The 19432-nt window shown below is 42.0% G+C and overlaps 1 protein-coding gene across 10 annotated transcripts in view; it reads right to left on the bottom strand.

Moving 5' to 3' along the window:
• MYH10 (myosin heavy chain 10) overlaps nucleotides 1-19432 on the bottom strand; it is a 137602-nt gene that overhangs the window by 108461 nt on the left and 9709 nt on the right. For all 10 annotated transcript variants that reach the window (XM_032618041.1, XM_032618040.1, XM_032618043.1 and 7 more), the window contains exon 3: nucleotides 7090-7246. In XM_032618041.1, the coding sequence (XP_032473932.1) occupies nucleotides 7090-7246 (157 nt within the window). The remainder of the gene's footprint in view (nucleotides 1-7089; nucleotides 7247-19432) is intronic.

Below are 19432 nucleotides of genomic sequence, written 5' to 3'. Positions count from 1 at the left end.
CTTGAGATTTGATAGACTTCACCACTAAAATTATCTGGGCCTTGTGTCTTTGAGACATAAAGGTAAAACCTCTGACCATCTCTACCATTTCTCCCACTGGCATTGTTCTAAGTTTTCCACCTTATTCTGAGTCAATTTTGTCTCTGTTTATAGTTATAAAACCTTTATTCTTTCTGGTGCTTCTCTCTTAGTCACACTTGCCAAATTGTTTGTCTATTTTACAGTCTTTTTGTGGAACCAGTTCAAGTTTTACTTAACAACTTTATGTTTTTCCTCTTGTTTAGGTTCATTTCATGCTGTACTTTTTAAAAAATTGAGGTATAACTGACATGTAACGTTATATTAGCTTCAGGTGTATAACACAATGATTCAATATTTGTATATACTGCAAAATGATCACCACAAGAAGTCTTAAGTTAACATCCAGGCTGTACTTTTAAAGAACTTCTTTTGTGTGTGTGAAATGACACACAGAAAAGCTCATGAGACAATACAGCTTAATAAATTATCATAAAGTTGTCTTTTATCTATCTTGTGAGTAAAAAGGCTTGTATATAAATTTTTGTTTACTAATAAAAATATTTATAGGGGCTCCCCTGGCGGCGCAGTGGTTGAGAGTCCACCTGCCGATGCAGGGGACGCAGGTTCGTGCCCCAGTCCGGGAGGATCCCACATGCCGCGGAGCGGCTAGGCCCGTGAGCCATGGCCGCTGAGCCTGCGCGTCCGGAGCCCGTGCTCCGCAACGGGAGAGGCCACAACGGTGAGAGGCCCGCGTACCGCAAAAAAAAAAAAAAAAATTATAGCTATGAATTCTTTCTTAAAGCAGTTTTTGCCTTAAGCCATCAATTTTTTACATGTGATATTTTGTTGTGGTTAACTTCTGAAGAACCTGTAATAGCAGTTTTGATTTCTTCTTTTACCAAAAAGCCATATAGATGAATGGCTAACAGCAAAAACAGTAAGAAGAACTCATTAAACAACACTCCTACAAAACAAACCCAGGTGGAAATCTATTAATACCTTGTCTTACTGCACTGTGGTCAGAGAATTGTGGCCTGATCTGAGATTTTTATTGGTGACTTAGCATCAAAATTACAAGCCAAGTTTGTAAATGTTTTCTGCTCGATGGGCAGTAGTACTGTGTATACATTTTCCAATTCAAGCTTGCTAAATAGTATTGATCACATTCTTCATACTCTTTCTTTTCCCTACTTATCTCAAATTCTGAGAGAAACACATTAAAGCTCCCTCTATAATTGTGGGTCACATTTCCCCTGTATTTCCAATAGCTGTTGTTTTAAGTCTGTGACACAATGTCAACAAACAGTATAAGTGGAAGTATTATCTGAGTCTTCTAGAGAATTATGTCACACTGTTCCTCTCTTAAATCTCCCGTCTCTGCTCCCTCCGCCTCACTCTCAGCTGGGACCCTGCTTCGCCTTTCCCTGAGAAAACAGGAGCGCTTTCACAAGTCCCTACCACCAACCATATCTACCCACCAACTGGCAGATGCTTTCAAGAAACATGGCTGTGAAGGGAAGGAGAGGATGGAAGAGAGAATTTTCTTTTTTAAAGTAATGGGGAAAACTTCAGCACATTTAATGCTAACATTAGGAGCCTCTAAAAAGGGAAGCAGAAGACAGTCAACACTGTGAGCTTCCTGAGACGGATTCCTAGGAGAGATGGGATGGGCATCAGAGGTGAAGGAGCTGGGAAGATGGCCTTCACAGGAGTGGGGCGCAGGACAGGACGGTTTTGTAAATCTGGCTCAGGAAGCTGCGGTAGCTCCTCTCTGGTGGCTTCCAATTTCTCCATGGATCAGGGGAAGAAGCCACCAGCTGGGGAGGAGAAGGGGACGCAGGGACCTAGGGAGCTGAAGTGGGCAGGGGCTTGAGACAATCATTAGGGAGAGTGAGGTTATAATCTTAATAGACAGTCAGGGAAGCAGTGTTCTGCGTGAAGTCTGGGCTCATGGTCACGAAATTAACAGCAGTATTGATCTGTTCAGCTGTATGAACAGAAGACTCCAGAGGCATCAGCAACCCAAGTAAGAGCCTTAAAAAAAGACAAATATCTTGATTGACTTAGGGTGAGAATTCTGCCAAATAAGTGTAAAAAAGAACAAAGGGACAGGGGGCATAGGATACTGACAGAAGATGCTGAAACGACAGACTATAAAATCTAAACTACACAAGGAAGAAAGTCAAGGCAGTACTGATAATCCACAGGGGAAAAGGAGAACAGCGTTTGGACCCAAGATCTAAACGGAGTCAAAGAACACGGTCAGGAGACTTGCTGACTGCACTGCCAGGACGGAAGGATTTTGCAATAGAATTTCTGAAATATTTGAAAATAAGATCATTTCAGAAGGTGGCACAGTCTAGGGTGTCAGCAGCGTAAGTCAGAAGGGAAGAAGATTAAGAGAAGATTAAGAGACCGGGGGCTGGGCGTTCACGAAAAACTAGGAAGTAACACAGGGTTATGGCAGGGCTTGAGGCAGGGAGGAAACGACAGACGTGTTGGGGCCAGACAGACGCACTAAGGAGGGAGGGGAGGAGGAGGGGAGGAGGGGGACCCAGAAGAAAGCTGCTACAAGAGGTATGGGGCAGGCAGAGGAGGGGCAGTGTTTTCAAGGGGTAAAGAGTATTTGTTAATAGTCCAGCAGATGCACTGCGAGTAAGGACACTGACCCCATCTCCTAGCGCATAGGATCGGAGTGGAGGGCCCATACTAGGGGAAAGCCAAGTTTCAGTTAAAGCCCGGAGGAAAAGAAAACACTTGACGAAGACATTGAACACATAGGGAAGTTTGCACATCACAGAGTAGGAGTTACCTGAGGCAGAAATGCATTACGGAAAACGAAGATGTGACTGGGAAACAAGGAGATGCGGATTTCATTCTAAGACTCCAGGAAGAAGGTAGAATCTCAGGCCTTAGATATGCATGGGCGCCACCCCCCCCCCCCCCCCCGGCCCCGCAACCCCGGAACTACTGTTAGCAGCAAAATTTGCCTTTACATCTGTCTAGGTCAAAAGAAGGTGGGTGGCAGTGTTGGCTGCTACTGAGTGGAAGCTGGCTGGGGTGGACGGCCACGGGGAGGGGCAGAGGACGAGGCGCACACGGGGTGCTGGGGGAGCCTGGAATAGTAATGGCCTTAGGTCCCCTCGCGTGATTACCTACCAGGCACAGGTCTCAGTGTGCTGCGTTCAGTTTCTAACACGCAGGACTGTGAATGAGAAGTCTGAGCCCACTGACGCCCTCTCCACCGAGATCACCTGATGTTGCCCTAGCTACACCACGTTGAGTTAGACCAGGCATGTGTCTCCTTTCAAGATCCCTGCCTGGGGGCTTCCCTGGTGGCGCAGTGGTTGAGAGTCCGCCTGCCGATGCAGGGAACACCGGTTCGTGCCCCGGTCCGGGAAGATCCCAACATGCCGCGGAGCGGCTGGGCCCGTGAGCCATGGCCGCTGAGCCTGCGCGCCCGGAGCCCGTGCTCCGCAACGGGAGAGGCCACAACAGTGAGAGGCCCGCGTACCACAAAAATAAATAAATTAATTAATTTAAAAATTAAAAAAAAAAAAAAAAAAAAGATTCCTGCCTGGCACTCAGAGAACCCTCTCAGCTTCAAGACTCAAGTCCTTCTTCAGCTCTGGTGAACTTTTTCAAAAATATCACTTCTCTCATGGCCCCTGAGAGTCTATACCACGTCTACAGATATGGAGAGTCTATACCACGTTTCCTACTCTTTCTGCCATAATTTCCATCAGTTTCTTTTGCTGTGTATTCTGGAAGAACTCCTTGAGTCGGTCTTCTAATTCATTGCTTTAGTCCAATTATGTCAATTCTGCTATCCCATGCTTTCAGAGTTGGTGACTTTTGCAAGCAAGTGTATGTCCAAGAACTCTACTTTCACGCATGCAGTCAATGAATATTTCTTGAACAACTACTATGTGCCAGGCACACTCTGCATTTTCTTTTTTTTCAAAGTCCCACTGGTTGCTTTTGGGGGGGGGGGGGCGTGCCACGCGGCACGTTGTCATCTTCATTCCCTAACCAGGGATCGAACCCATGCCCCCTGCACTGGGAGCACGGAGTCTTAACCACTGGACCACCGGGGAAGTCCCTCTGCATTTTACTGATGCAATATCCCCTAGAATCTAAAGTTAAGGAAAAAAAGTAAGCTCTCTTCTGTTTTTTGTGTTAAAAAACCAAACTCTGTTCAGTAGGACCATCTGCTCTGAATCCTCCACACGGTCCCCTGTGAAGCTACAGGTCCTCTTCGTAGGCCCACTGACGTTTAGCTGTTTGCTCACGACTGTAATTGAAAACCTAGATGGATAAGCATCGGTAGCTGGTCTGAGCTTCACGAGCAGTTGCTGTTGTTGTTGTTGACTGTTTGTTGTCTGACTGCTCTAGCAGACGTCCCACCCGACTGTGTTGTATCCTATATCGGCAGGTAGCCCCCTACTTATAGAACAAAATACAGCGGAATTGGTTAGATTGGGGGTTTTTTTTTTGTTTTTTGTTGTCTGTTTTAAATTATTACATAATCAAGACTATCAACCGATTCTTTTAACTTTCACGTGGCAGTTTATGATTGTGGATAAGGATGTGTCACGTTGCTTTGGTTTTGAATCCTTGTTCATACCTCTTACTACTTACATTTTCTTGGTCAAGTTATTTAACTTTTTGTGCCTCAGCAAAATAGGGACAGTAATTCTATTTACTTTATAGGATGGCTGTGGGTTAAATAATACACATAAAGCATTTAGCCCAGTGCCTGGCACATAATAATATTCAATACAGGTTCATTCTAGCATTAGTGATGGTATTAATAATACCATATACCGGTAAGCCACATCTTCCTCATTCTGTATTCATAGAGTTGGTTTGGAAACCCAGTAGTGGGGCATTAACATTTATCCCTCTTAACTAGAGTCAAGTCACCATTCAACCTGTCAAGAGCTTTTAAAAACTCTGTTTCTTTTCATCAAATGTATTTCTTTTTCCTCCCAGTTTCACGTCATCTATAAACTTTACAGGCATGCATCCTATGTCTTCAAGTAAGTTGATTAGGATGTTGGAAAGGGCACAAACCCCTTGGTGCACACCCTGACGCCTGGCCAACCTCTATCATGAACCAGCATCTCAGGCACAACTCTGCAGCATCCAACCACGAGGAGATCACAGGGGCCATGGAATGCCATGGAGAAGCCCTAATTCTCTGATAACACTGTCTACTAGATTTCCCTTCCTACTCAGTGTAAAGTAATGTGAGGAATATTTTCATGCTGTTTCTAGACTATTAACAGTAGATTCTAGAATCTTTCCTGGCAGGTATAGTAAGCTCAAGAGTGGGCGCTCTTGATCTTAATATAAAGGGGAGCCTCTTCCTCTTTTTAAAAGTTAGAATTATATAATGTGAGGCCATCCCAGCCTTCTGGAAACTCCTGTTCTATATACTACTTCAAAGAACAGGGGTTCGGTAATCTCAGTTGTGAGAATGTATTTGTTTAGAAGAGACAATAAGGATTCAATCAGAGGAGGAGTGTACTTTGGCCAATTTCTTCTCCCATATAAGGCAGTTTGCTCATTCATACAAATACTTTTCTGCATGTAAAGATCATTCTTCTTAATGGAGACACAGAATGAGACACAAAACGTAAGCCTGATGATTTTCCTTCTCCGTCACCTGACTGCAGTTTATCACAGTCATGGCCATTTCTTAACATTCTTGGCTCTGAACCTAAGAAAGAGTTATTAAATTGAATCTTTTTAAGCCTAAGCTCATTTTGGACTCTGAACGTCTTCTTACCCATCGATGCCACTATTCTAGTCCTAAAGCACTTCCTGTTTGCCTCCGAGGACCTGGTATATAAGAAGCATCCAGATGATACCTGAGTAGGAAATGGGTACTAACCCCCTCACACTACCCTTTAGACCCAGCACCCAGGCAGCCTTTCCAGGACCTGAGATTTGACGACAGGTGGATGCAGCATACTCTGCTTCCTGAAGACCTCGTAGATTTTATTTTACTTTACAGAATTCATTTTTAAAAAAATAAAAGGAGAGAAAGGGAGAGTTACTATAGAAGATTTCACACAGTGCTAGGAAGTCCCACGTTTAAATGCAGTCTGTATAACACAGAGAGCTATATTCAATATCCTGTGATAAACCACAATGGAAAAGAATAGGAAAAAGAATATATAAGGGAGTTCCCTGGTGATCTAGTAGTTAGGGGCCACCGGGGTCACTGCCGGGGCCCAGGTTCAATCCCTGGTCAGGGAACTGAGATTCCACAAGCCACGTGGCATGACCAAAATAAAAAAAAAAAAAAAGAAAAAGAAAAAGAACATGTATATGTATATAACTGAATCACTTTGTTGTACACCGGAAATTAACACAACATTGTAAATCAAACTATACTTCAAGAAAATTAAAATTTTTAAAAATTTAAAAGGAAAAAAAATAAATGCAGTCTTGTTACGCAATAATGTTAAATGCATTCAAAACTGCTCCATTCTAGTTTTCAAAAAAAATTCCTCCATAAATCATTGCGTCTGAAGCCATAATTCCAATTAAGGACTCTTCAAATTTATATTTCATTCAAAACCCAAAAAGAAAACAATCAAAATCTACCAACTCCACACATGCTGTTTAACTTTTGTTGTGTCCTTTTTCATGTATTTAAATAAAAAATATTTTATAATCTTTCTTTCCCCAATGATGCATCCACCTTTTCTATTATTCTTCCTGTTGGTTTTAAAAACGAATGCAGTAGAGCTCTGATTATACTGGCTTGTGGTGGAGACATCAAATATATATAAAAACTAGATGCTTCTTAACAGAAAAATTAACATGAAGTATTTATGAAGCACCAAGCATACTTACCGGATGCCTATAGAAAATGGTCATATTGCCTAGTCTAATCTTAAGAATTCATAATTTTTCTACAATAAACATCTATCACTTTTCTTTTTAATCTTAAAAAAAAAAAGTAAAGCCCTCTGTAGAAAAGATTGAGGCATTCTAAAAAAAACCAAATTATATTTAAGAAATTCTGAGTAGTATTCTAACATTTCCAGTTACCTTGAAGCATGCATCTGTAAGCAGACTCAGATATGGCATAGATGTGTGGAGGCATCTCGTGACGTTTCTTCCCTCTGTACATTTCAATAATATTCTCAGAGTAAATGGGAAGATTCTTGTAAGGATTTATGACTACACAGAAGAGTCCAGAATATGTCTAGAATAGATAAAAATAAAATACAGTGTTAAAAAAAAAAAACTGCATATATCCACAGGATCCAATCAGGAGACAAACCACACAGTAATTTGAACAGGGGACCTTTACCATTTGCACAATTAATCTATCCCTAAAATTAAATCTCACCCATAATGGGCAATTCCAAACCACAAGTAGTTCTCCTACAGAGAGCCTATTAAGTGGTACTTCCTAGATTCAATTCCCTCATCTGTCAAATGGAAATAATAATATATGCTTCATGGCTTCATGAAGCCACGGGTCATTATTCAAACAACATGTCATTTGCTTTTTCACACTCATTCTCTCATGAGTGTACGAGGTATGAAAAGTTCATTAAGGTAGTTTCAGATTCCATATTGCAACTCATTTTTAAGGAAATACCGGTGGCCAAGTTTGGGTACAGTATCAAAGGAGAATATCCACAATTATCTGGAAAGGTTATTATTAAAGAGTTGTTTTTTTAAGTGTAAAACATTTTTACTCTTCTAATTTTTTTTGCTTTGGAAAATATAGGGTCTTTTTTTTCATAAAAATAATTTATGTCAACTTGTTATAGGTTTATTTTTAAATGAGTTGATAAATATTTAAAATTTGTGTTTTACTTTCTAAACACAGTAAATATCATGAAATATAAACAAAAGCTCTTTGGGGGCCCTCAAAAAATTTTAAGAGCCACTAGTCTAGAAGATAAAAACCTTCCTCATCAGTAGGGTAATCATTACTCAGAATTAATACTAGGAGCACTTTTGCCTTTGGGGTTTTTTTAATTCACATGGAATGATTTCTGAGAACTGACTCTGGGAATTATGGAAAATCAAGAGCGGTTAGGATTGTTGCTAGATGCTCCAGTCCTGGTGGGGCTGAAGGCACCTCAGCTGCACCGGGAAGCAGACCCTTTACTTCGGGTGATTCTAAATCTAAAGGCAAGAGGATCTTAGAAAAGGCCGAGGACCAGTGGTGCTCAGCTCCCCAGGCAGTACTGAGGGGCTTCTAACCAACAAGCTGTGTTCAGAAAGGCTGAAAGTCCTGGCAGTGGCCACCAGGAGGCACTGTCGAGCCCACTCTATTCTGAACGTTGCAGTGAATGATGCTGAAAGGAGAAAGGCGGCCAAAAAAAAGTTTAAGTGATCAGAACCACCTCAGCAGCTGTTCTCCTTTATCTTTGCTTCCCTCCCAACGGAGGCTCGGATGTGGAATGCACTTCCTACCTAGATTAGCGCTTGGGAATAAGACAAAGGCAAGCAAGGGCCCTGCCCTGAGCTCACTGATTTGGGCTGTTTGCCTGATTCCTAAACTGATTACTGTTTGCCTGAGGCCACAGTAGTTACTTGCCCCTCCCTGGGTGACCGCTGGGCCTGAAGCCGTTGGCTTTCTCGCATCAGGCATCAGACCTCCAAGAACCCGGGCTGGCTCTCAGGCCACCCACCCAGCAGCCTGGCACCTTCTACCTAGTCTCTAGTCTAACTAGGCCAGCCTCTCTCTGCCACCCACAGGACAAAAAGGCAACGAGAGACAATAAAAACAGAGATTTTATTAAGGGTGAGAAAACTAAGGAGAGGCAGTCTCAACATTTTAATTTTTGATTGAGCTTAATTTATACACAGGAAATCTGACAAATCATAACTACACATCTCAATGAATTGCTATATATACAACTTCCACTTTTTCCTTCAAAAATGAGATAAGAGTCGATCGTGAAGCTACAAATTCTGCATGTCACTCTTTTGTAAGAGTTAAATAATTACAGACTGCCAAAACAAAACAAAGAAACCCAAAGCCTCCAAGGAAGTCAAAATACGCCAATTCCGTTTAACACTCCGTAGCATGTACGGCATGGTAACAGATCCTAATGAGGACATTTGCAATCAGAAATCATTCCAACGTGTGTGTCTATCATGTGTTGGGGACTTTTCTGAGCACGCAGATTACAGAGATGGGTAAATCTCACAAAAAAAACAAGGCTGAATAATCATCAGTATCCTATGCTTGCCAAAGAGAAGCAGTAACAGAGGTCTAAGTGGAAACAGTAAACTGAAGTGCTTAAACAGCTAAGCTTCTATCTTGAAAATTAGCTCAAATGTTGGGCTCCTGCACTGAAACCGGTACTGTACCACTTTTGGCCTCCCCAAGTCACACGGAAGGAGGGCGATGTGCTGTTAATTTCTCTGGAAGCCTTAAGTCCAAAGTAAACGTCAGTACTAAGCATTTGAATACATGCGGAAGATACTAAGCCCCTTCTTATACGCTCTAGGGGATGAGGACAATAAAGATACACTAAGCAAACAAGACATAATATAAGGCACTAAAAAGAGAGTGATACAAAAAAAGAAAGATGAACAAGCCTTTTAAACAGAGAAACCCTGGAGCGGAACACACTACAAACCCCACTGAAGGTCATGGTCATCTTGTCGGAAACCGTACAACTAGGTACTAAGTCCAGACCTAGAGGGTCTCTGATGTTCTTTTTAAAGACTAGTAGGTTAAAAGGACGGATAAAGGAATTCCTATTAAAATAGTACGAACGAGGGGCTTCCCTGATGCTCCAGCGGTTAAGTGCTCCCAATGCAGGTGGCCCAGGTTCGATCCCTGGTCAGGGAACTAGAGCCCGCGTGCCGCAACAAAGGTCCTGCATGCCGCAACAAAGGTCCTGCATGCCGCAACTAAGACCTGGAACAGCCAAATCAATAAGAATGTAAAACTTGGTGGCGGGGTATATCCACGGCAGAGAGAAGCGCAGTCTAGCTGACAACAGTTTGTTCCGTGGAAGGTGAGAGAAAAGAGCCCAGACAGGCAGATTTTGTCCACTCTAGGGGATCAGGTATCAGAGGTCCTGGAGAGAAGAGTGATGGAAGGAAAGAGGCATTCCTGAAACAGCATAAACCTGGCAGCCATATGGAGAAGAGACTGAAGGGGCAAGAGGTGGGAAGCAGGAGGTAGAGACCTCTCCAGGCACAGTAACAGGCCTACAGGAGAGAAAAACAAGACAAAAACGGAGCCGGGATGAGTCATGAAGAAAGCGGGCTGGAGATTCAACAGCAGTCAGGACTCTAAATAGAGAAAACCATTCAAGCCTCAAGGTAAAGATGACTCCAAGGTCGTCAAGTTAAACATGACTCCAAGGTTGTCAAGCTTTAGAGATGGAAAAGTAACAAGTGGACGGGGGAAAAATCATTTGATTTGTGGGCAGGTATAGACAGCAGTGCAATAGAGCAGATACAACTAAATCCCCTTTTAACATATTGAGATTGTGGCACGTTAAAAGGAGATTCATTACAATAAGGGAGCCCAGGAGAATGAGTGCCTACTGAACAGTTGGAAACACTGGAATCCTAAAGCCATGAGAACATTTTGAAGAACTGCAAAGCCTTGAAGAAGTTTGCAAAGGCTTTAAGACATCAAGTAACAGTTATTATACAAAAATACTAGCACCTTTGCGACCACCTAGAGGGGTGGGATAGGGAGGGTGGGAGGGAGGGAGATGCAAGAGGGAAGAGATACAGGAACATATGTATAACTGATTCACTTTGTTATAAAGCAGAAACTAACACACCATTGTAAAGCAATTATACTCCAATAAAGATGTAAAAAAAAAAAAAAAAAAAACTAGCACCAAAACAACCTTGAATTTTTCCCAACAGTCTGTGCTGCTTTATGCCTCCAGCCTTCTCCATATGCTGACCACTCTGCCGGGAATGCCCATCTCCTATCCAGTATTGGGAAATGTTGCTATCCTTTAGGGTCAGGCCTCAGTCTAAGAAAACAGGGATATGCATATACATTATTACTTCATAGCTTTGAAGGATTAGAGAACCAGGAAACAGAGGCAGGTATAGATATCAGTGCAATCGAGCAGATACAACAGTCTCTTATGAGGAACAGGGGATTGAACTGGGAGCATCACCCCAACCTACACCCCGACCGCAGCTCTCAGAAGAAATCAGACCGCCGCCCAAAAAGGAAAGGAAGAGAAGAAAGAATAGGTCGCTCACACCATTTGCAAACACCACACCTAGATAAAATTCACATGTGTATTTAAAAAACAACAACAGGGCTTCCCTGGTGGCGCAGTGGTTGAGAGTCTGCCTGCTGATGCGGGGGACGCAGGTTTGTGCCCCGGTCCGGGAGGATCCCACGTGCCGCGAGCGGCTGGGCCCGTGAGCCATGGCCGCTGAGCCTGCGCGTCCAAGCCTGTGCTCCGCAGCGGGAGAGGCCATGGCGGTGAGAGGTCCGCGTACCGCAAAAACAAAACCAAACAAACAAAAAAAACAACAACAACCCTATGTAATAAGGAAAAGATCATCTTCCAGAATATTCAGAGAGAGAAATGACCTCTGGACATTCTCTACAAAATAAGCTAAAAGAAAACTTTAGGGAATAGATTTATGGCTGCAACAGAATGTAATACAACATGGACTCTTAAAGAAAGAGAAAACAAAGGTAAACAATAAAAGAAAAAGAAGGCACAAAGATAAAACCAATTTAAAAAATACACAGAGGAGGGGCTTCCCTGGTGGCGCAGTGGTTGAGAGTCCACCTGCCGATGCAGGGGACACGGGTTCGTGCCCCGGTCTGGGAAGATCCCACATGCCGTGGAGAGGCTGGGCCCGTGAGCCATGGCCGCTGAGCCTGCGCATCCGGAGCCTGTGCTCCGCAACGGGAGAGGCCACAACAGGGAGAGGCCCGTGTACTGCAAAAAAAAAAAAAAAAAAAAAAAAAAAAAAAAAAAAATACACAGAGGAAAGATGAACATGGAGAGCAAAGAAAAGATAACTAAAATATTAATCATTGCTCCTTAGGGAGGAAAAAAGGTCAAAATTCTGCAGAAAGAACAGTAATCAAAAATAAACTTGAAGAAAACTGTCTGTGCCTGGTTGGGGCGGGGAGGTGTTGTAATACACATTGAGTTAAAAAACAAATTCATCAAGCTAATCATAACAGAAGGAATGATGACATTAGACTATCACCATTTTGCTTCCTAATGAAATGAGGGATCAGGACAGTGCCCACCACCGGCTCTAAAACCCTCGGGTGAAGGTAGACACTCCTAAAGCACAAATCAACCTGACGAAGCCCAAACTGAGTCACTGATCCATCTCAACATTGTAAACTGAGAGACAGCTGGCATCCTGCGCGTCCTGAATCTGAATCAGATCAAGCCGCCGCATCCAACTGCCAGTTTACAGAAGGCACCACAGGTATGCAGTCAACAAAATCCAGACTATGGGAAATTCGACAGCACAACAGACCTTGGTTTTTTGCTTTTGTTTTTGTTTTTTAAAAGCCACTCCGGAGGAGGGTAAATACGCCAGGCGTTCAGCTAGGACCCTAACTGCTACACCCTGAGAGTTTAGAGTATACCAGAAATAGACCAGCCCAAAGCCCAGTTGGGAAGGATGTCAATCCCTGACTGATCTACACGTGCTCGATCCCCTTCATCTAACTGCCTGCCCAGAGCAAAACTCTAGAACTAGCTTGGTGTCATGCAGAGCCTGAAATTAACGTCACAATTTTATATACAGTAGGTGGCACGTAAGGCAACAGTTGTGACTAAAATCCAAGATAATATGTGGATTCCCTGTGAGTCTACTTTTATTGCCTTGGATTATTATCTTGTACAATAATATGCTCAAGTAATTAAAAGAGATGATTGAGGTTAGTAAAATTGATAAACCTCTGGTGAGACTCATTTTTAAAAGGGTAGAGCAGATTTTCAGTATCAGGAGTGAGAGAACATCACTACAAATCCTACAGGAAAAAAGAGGGTATTATGAACAACAGTATGCCAATAAATTTGAAAATTTACATGAAATAGACAAATTTCCAGAAAAACTCCAAATAAAACTGACACCAAAAATTTTTAATCTGAAAAATTCTATAACTATGAAAGAAAAACTTCCCCACAAAGGAAACTGTATCATTATTTTAAAATGAAATAACATCAATCTTATCCAAGCTCTTCCAGAGAAAATACAAAGATAAAACATTCCATGATTCATTTTATAAAGCCAGCATAATCTTGATAGCAAAGTATGACAAGGACATCGTAAGAAAGTAAATTTTTAAGTCAATCTCATCTATGAATATAGATGCAAAAACTCTAAACAAAAATACCAGCAAACAAAATCCAGGAATTCAGTAATACATAAAAAGAATACTTGGTCCTTGCCAGGTTAGTCTTAGCACTAAAAAATATAGTATATAATTCACTACAGTAACAAAATAACCAGAAAATCACACTATCACCTGAGCAGAAACTGGAAAAACATGGGATAAATTAACAACCAATCAGTATTTTTAAAAATTCATCCATGCGGGATAAAAGCTAGGAACAAAAGGAAACTTCCGTGAATCTAATTTAAAAATATTCAAAACAAAACAAGTCATTCTTAATAGTGAAACATTGAAAACTTTCCCTCTGACATCGGGAATGATACAAAGATGCCTCCAATAACCACTACTATTCAACAAACATTTACACTTCTTAGACAATGCAATAAAGTAATGTACAAGAATTAGAAAGGAAACAATAAAAATGTCATTATCTGCAGACAACATGAGTGTGTTCAACACGACATCCAAAAGAATCCTCAGCTAAACTATTATAATCAATTAATAAACTTAGTAAGGTTGGTGAATACAAAGTCAATATACAAAAGTTAACTGTAAAAAAACGTGGCAACTGTATTTCTACCTAATGGTAACAATTTAAAAACAACACTTAGGGTGTCCCTGGTGGCGCAGTGCTAGAGAATTCGCCTGCCAATGCAGGGGACACAGGTTCCAGCCCTGGTCCCAGAAGATCCCACATGCCGTGGAGCAACTAAGCCCGTGTGCCACAACTACTGAGCCTGCGAGCCTAGAGCCCGTGCTCTGCAACAAGAGAAGCCACTGCAATGAGAAGCCTGTGCACCGCAAGGAAGAGTAGCTCCCGCTCACTGCAACTAGAGAAAGCCCGAGCACAGCAACGAAGACCCAACACAGCCGAAAATAAATAAATAAAATAAATTTATTAAAAAAATAAAAATTAGGGCTTCCCTGGTGGCGCAGTGGTTGAGAGTCCGCCTGCCAATGCAGGGGACACGGGTTCGGGCCCCGGTCCGGGAAGATCCCACATGCCGTGGAACGGCTGGGCCCGTGAGCCATGGACGCTGAGCCTACGCGTGCGGAGCCTGTGCTCCGCAACGGGAGAGGCCACAGCAGTGAGAGGCCCACATACCGCAAATAAATAAATAATAAAATTAAATTAAAATTAAAACACCACTTAAATAGCATTAAAAAAATCAAACACCTCGGGGCTTCCCTGGTGGCGCAGTGGTTGAGAGTCCGCCTGCTGATGCAGGGGACACGGGTTCAGGCCCCGGTCCGGGAAGATCCCACGTGCCCCGGAGCGGCTGGGCCCGTGAGCCATGGCCGCTGAGCCTGCACATCCGGAGCCTGTGCTCCGCAACGGGAGAGGCCACAACAGTGAGAGGCCCGCGTACCGCAAAAAAAAAAAAAAAAAAAAAAAAAAAAAATCAAACACCTAAAAATAAATCCCACAAAAAATAAATCCAACAAAGGATATACACGGCCTCTACAAAAAAAACCTAAAACATATTGAGAAAAATTAAAAACTAAATAAATGAACTAGATGAACAGATATTGTAAAGATCTCATTTCTCCTCCAAAATGAACTATAGAATCAGCCAAAACCCAATAAAAATTCCAATAAGGTTGTGTGTGCGTGTGTGTGCTTGTGTGTATATGAAAAACTGACAAGTGGGTTCTGAAATTATACTGAAATGCAAAGGACCTAACAAACAGAACCATCCTAAAGAATGCAAATGAGAGAACTTACCCTACTGGATACCAAGCCATAGTCTAAAGCTGCAATAATCAAGACAATGTGTTGTCAGCCCAAGGACAGGCACACAGACCCATGAAACAGAACAGGTCGTCAAGCACACATTTATGAGCATCTGATTTACAACAAAGGTGGCACTTCAGAGCAGTGGAGAGAGGGCTATGTTTCAGTAAATGGCACTGGGTCAACTGAATCGCCATTTGGGGAAAAAAAAGTTAACCTTGCCCCTACCTTATACCACACACAAAATTAAATTCCAAATGGAACTGAGGCTGACCCTAAGAAATATATCACCAAATTCCCTTCTCCTCTGGCTTCAAACTGAGTTAGGCGGCAGGCGATTGAAGGTAGGGGGAGAATGAAGTCAGGATGTTTATCCCCCAGGCCCCTCCCTGCTAGTTGTCTGCTTCCCTCTAAAGGCAGCCACAGGGCTTCCCTGGTGGCACAGTGGTTGAGAGTCCGCCTGCCGATGCAGGGGACATGGGTTCGTGCCCCAGTCCGGGAAGATCCCACATGCCGCGGAGCGGCTGGGCCCGTGAGCCATGGCCGCTGAGCCTGCGCGTCCGGAGCCTGTGCTCCGCAACGGGAGAGGCCACAACAGTGAGAGGCCCGCGTACCCCCCCAAAAAAAAATAAATAAAATAAAGGCAGCCACAATTCCTACCAGGAAGCCCTCTCCACATGGCATCCTCTCCCAGCTGAGGTAACGGCTCTTTGTTCCTTTAAAGATGAAGATGGGTCCAGGGCTCTCAGCCATCACTAGTGCTGGGATACTGCAACATTTCTGCATCTGTTTTCTAAACTCTATTCACATGTTTGTAAATCGTCCCCTTATTAAATTCACAGAATACTTAGTTAGAGGGCCTTCTGTTTCCTGCTGGAATCTGACTAACTTAGGCATTATCTAGAAAAGCTGAAGATATGGGTTAAAGATATGCATGTCCTATATCACCCAGAAATTCCACTCCTAGTTATATACCTTCTAGAAAGCCATGCTTATGTGCACCAGGACATGTCCGAAACTGTTCACGGAAGCACCGTTTGTACAATAATAGCCACAAACTGGAAAAATAAAATGTCCAAAGACAGCTGAGAGGATAAATAAATTGGGTCAAAAATCTTACAATGGAACATTACATTCCACAAAAAGGAACGAAACACTCAAACTTTTATAGTTCAGGGCCCTTTACCAGTCTTAGAAATTGTTAAAGATCCTAAAGATCTTTTGTTTTATATATTTTTACACAAATATATGTACATACATAGTTTTTAAATGTGTATTTATTCATTTAAAAATAACAATAAATAACATTTCTTATGAAAAATAACCTTTTGTTTTCCAAAATAAAAGTGAGAAGAGTGGTACGGTTTTATATTTGCAAATCTTTTATTGTCTGGCTTAATAGAAAACACTCAATTTTCTTAACAGAAAACACTCAACACTCTAGACAACACTCAACACTCTGTTTCAGCATTTAGTCTACTGTGATGATGTTTTGACTGAAACACATGAAATTAGCCTTACACTGATATTTAACTGGAAAAGGGAGGAGTAGTTTAACAGCCTTTTCATGTAATTATAGATATTCCTCTTCGATACTATACCAAAACTTGACAAGTAAGAATTTCTTAAAGATTAGATACAATGTAGCATCTGACACCCTGTCCATGAACTTTTCATACTCTGTTACATACATCAAATCCATTGGCTAAGCTTGCACAGGTGAATGAATCTTTTACCCAGGCATGATTTTCTAACATCATGTACACATCATTTGGAAAACTCTGGTTCAATGAACTGTTCAAGTCTTCCAAATGATGACATTTCACACTATATGACATTAAAAAAAAAAAAAAATCACATTCATTAATATTGCCATCTGTCTCTCATCGGGAAGGTTTTAAGTGTTGACAAGCTGTCAAGTTCACAGTGGCAGATACAAATTCTAATTTTCATGTGAAAACTCAAATTTTATCATTGTCAACAAATACATTCAACTGTTTCCTTTAAAATGACAGGCTCACTTTGTTCATTTTCAAGAAAATGTCTGCCAAATACCCCAGTGTGAATTAATCAAAGCTTATCTATCAGCCATTCAATCAAATAAAAGGTAGTCTATCAAACAAAGTAGCAAGTTTAGTTTGCAACTCAAATAGCTACACACGCGCTTTTTTTCAAAGCAACCATTCTAGTTCAATATGCAGCAGAAGTGATTTAGCATACTTATCATTTCATCACACAGAACATTAAAAGATGTGTTCTCAAGAGCTGAAATAAATTCAATCATCCCTCCTGCTTTACCAAGGACATTCTGGAGTGAAACTGGATTAGTATGACCACCAGTACAGTCTGGGGTCACTGCTTTTACCCACGATAAGGTGTCAGCAGTTTTCCTCACCGTTGCTTTTACACCATCAGTACCAATGTCAACAATAAAAGGGCAAATAAAGTCTTCAATAATCACGAAAATAGTTTGGACCTCAAGGATCCCATGAAAGGGTCTTAAAGAAACCCTAGGAGTCTGTAGAGCACCCTCTGAGAACAACTGAGTTACATCAACACAAAGTAATACGGGTGAATCTTAAAATTGTGACACTGAGCAAAAATACACAAAAAGGTATGTATTAAGAGAGGCATTCATATAAAAATTCATCAACAGGCAAAACTAGACTATACTTTTAAGGAATGCATACTTAGTTTGAGAAAACACACTGGGAGATTTTAAGACACTTCTCAATAATCAACAGACCAAGAAGAGAGAAATTAGTAAAGTTTAAACACAATTAAAAAACTTAGTCTAACGGCCACATATAGAACTCCACACCCAACAGAAAACACACTCTTAAACACACAGAACACTCATAAAAACTGACAATATGCTACATGAAGCAAGTCTCACAAAAACAAGGAGTGTTATTATATGGACTATACTAATGTAATTAATTTAAAAATCAATAACACAAAGATAACTTAAAAAACAACAGTTAGGAATTTTAAAAGTATACTTTAAAATGGTTCATAGGTTAAATAAGGAATAATAGAAGCTAGAAAATATTTAGAACTGAACACATGTCAAAATGTGTGAAGTAAGCTAAAACGTAGTAGAGAAGACATCTGCAGTTTTTAAGTAGTTTTATTAAGAAGATGAAAATTAATGACCTGAGAAGGTGGAAGTTGGGGAGATTAAATCCAAAGAAAATATAAGGAAATAACATAACCAAACCTGCTAGTAACTTACCTAAATGAACATATGTTATGTCTTATCTATAGAAATATGTCCCAGTGGACTTCCCTGGTGGTGCAGTGGCTAAGAATCCGCCTGCCAATGCAGGGGACACAGGTTCGAGCCCTGGTCCGGGAAGATCCCACATGTTGTGGAGCAACTGGGCCCGTGAGCCACGACTACTGAGCCTGTGCTCTGGAGCCTCTGAGCCACAACTACTGAGCCTGCGCTCTAGAGCCCTTGAGCCACAACTACTGAAGTCCGCGTGCCTAGAGCCCGTGCTCTGCAACAAGAGAAGCCACCACAATGAGAAGCCCGTGCACTGCAACGAAGAGTAGCCCCCGCTTGCCGCAACTAGAGAAAGCCCGTGTGCAGCAACAAAGACCCAACACAGCCAAAAATAAATAAATAAAAATAAATAAATTTATTTAAAAAAAAAGAAAAGAAATATGTCCCAAAGGTCCTATCCAAGTTATTATAGTGTCTATACCATGGTACCTCAATTGATCAATTTCAAGTGCTGGGTGAATTCCAAAGCCCAATACTATACCCTTCACTCAGTGTTCAGCAGCCACGGCCATCCACAGCCCCATTCTCTTAGGAGGTTTCTTTAGAGTCAAGCGCTCCAACGTGAATCTTCCATAGGAACCCTTTCTCCACCCCACTAATTGAAGGTATGATCCTCCCAAACCCTCACCTCTGCTGTGACCTTAGTACTTCAAGAAAAAACTCAAGAGACTTCCCTGGTGGCGCAGTGGTTAAGAATCTGCCTGCCAATGCAGGGGACACAGGTTCGAGCCCTGGTCCGGATAGATCCCACATGCTGCGGAGCAACTAAGCCCATGCGTCACAACTACTGAGCCTGCGCTCTAGAGCCTGTGAGCCACAACTACTGAGCCCGCGTGCTGCAGCTACTGAAGGCCACGTTCCTAGAGCCTGTGCTCCGCAACAAGAGAAGCCACTGCAATGAGAGGCCCGCGCACCGCAATGGAGAGTAGCCCCCGCTCATTGCAGCTAGAGAAAGCCCACGGGAAGCAACGAAGACCCAGCGCAGCCTAAAATAAATAAATTTTTTAAAAAAGAAAAAACTCAGATTCTC

Source organism: Phocoena sinus, chromosome 20 (assembly GCF_008692025.1).
Source record: "Phocoena sinus isolate mPhoSin1 chromosome 20, mPhoSin1.pri, whole genome shotgun sequence".
In the NCBI taxonomy this organism is placed as follows: Eukaryota; Metazoa; Chordata; class Mammalia; order Artiodactyla; family Phocoenidae; genus Phocoena; species Phocoena sinus.
Note: the sequence above shows the minus strand (reverse complement) of the source record. Positions and strands in the feature narration are given on the sequence as shown.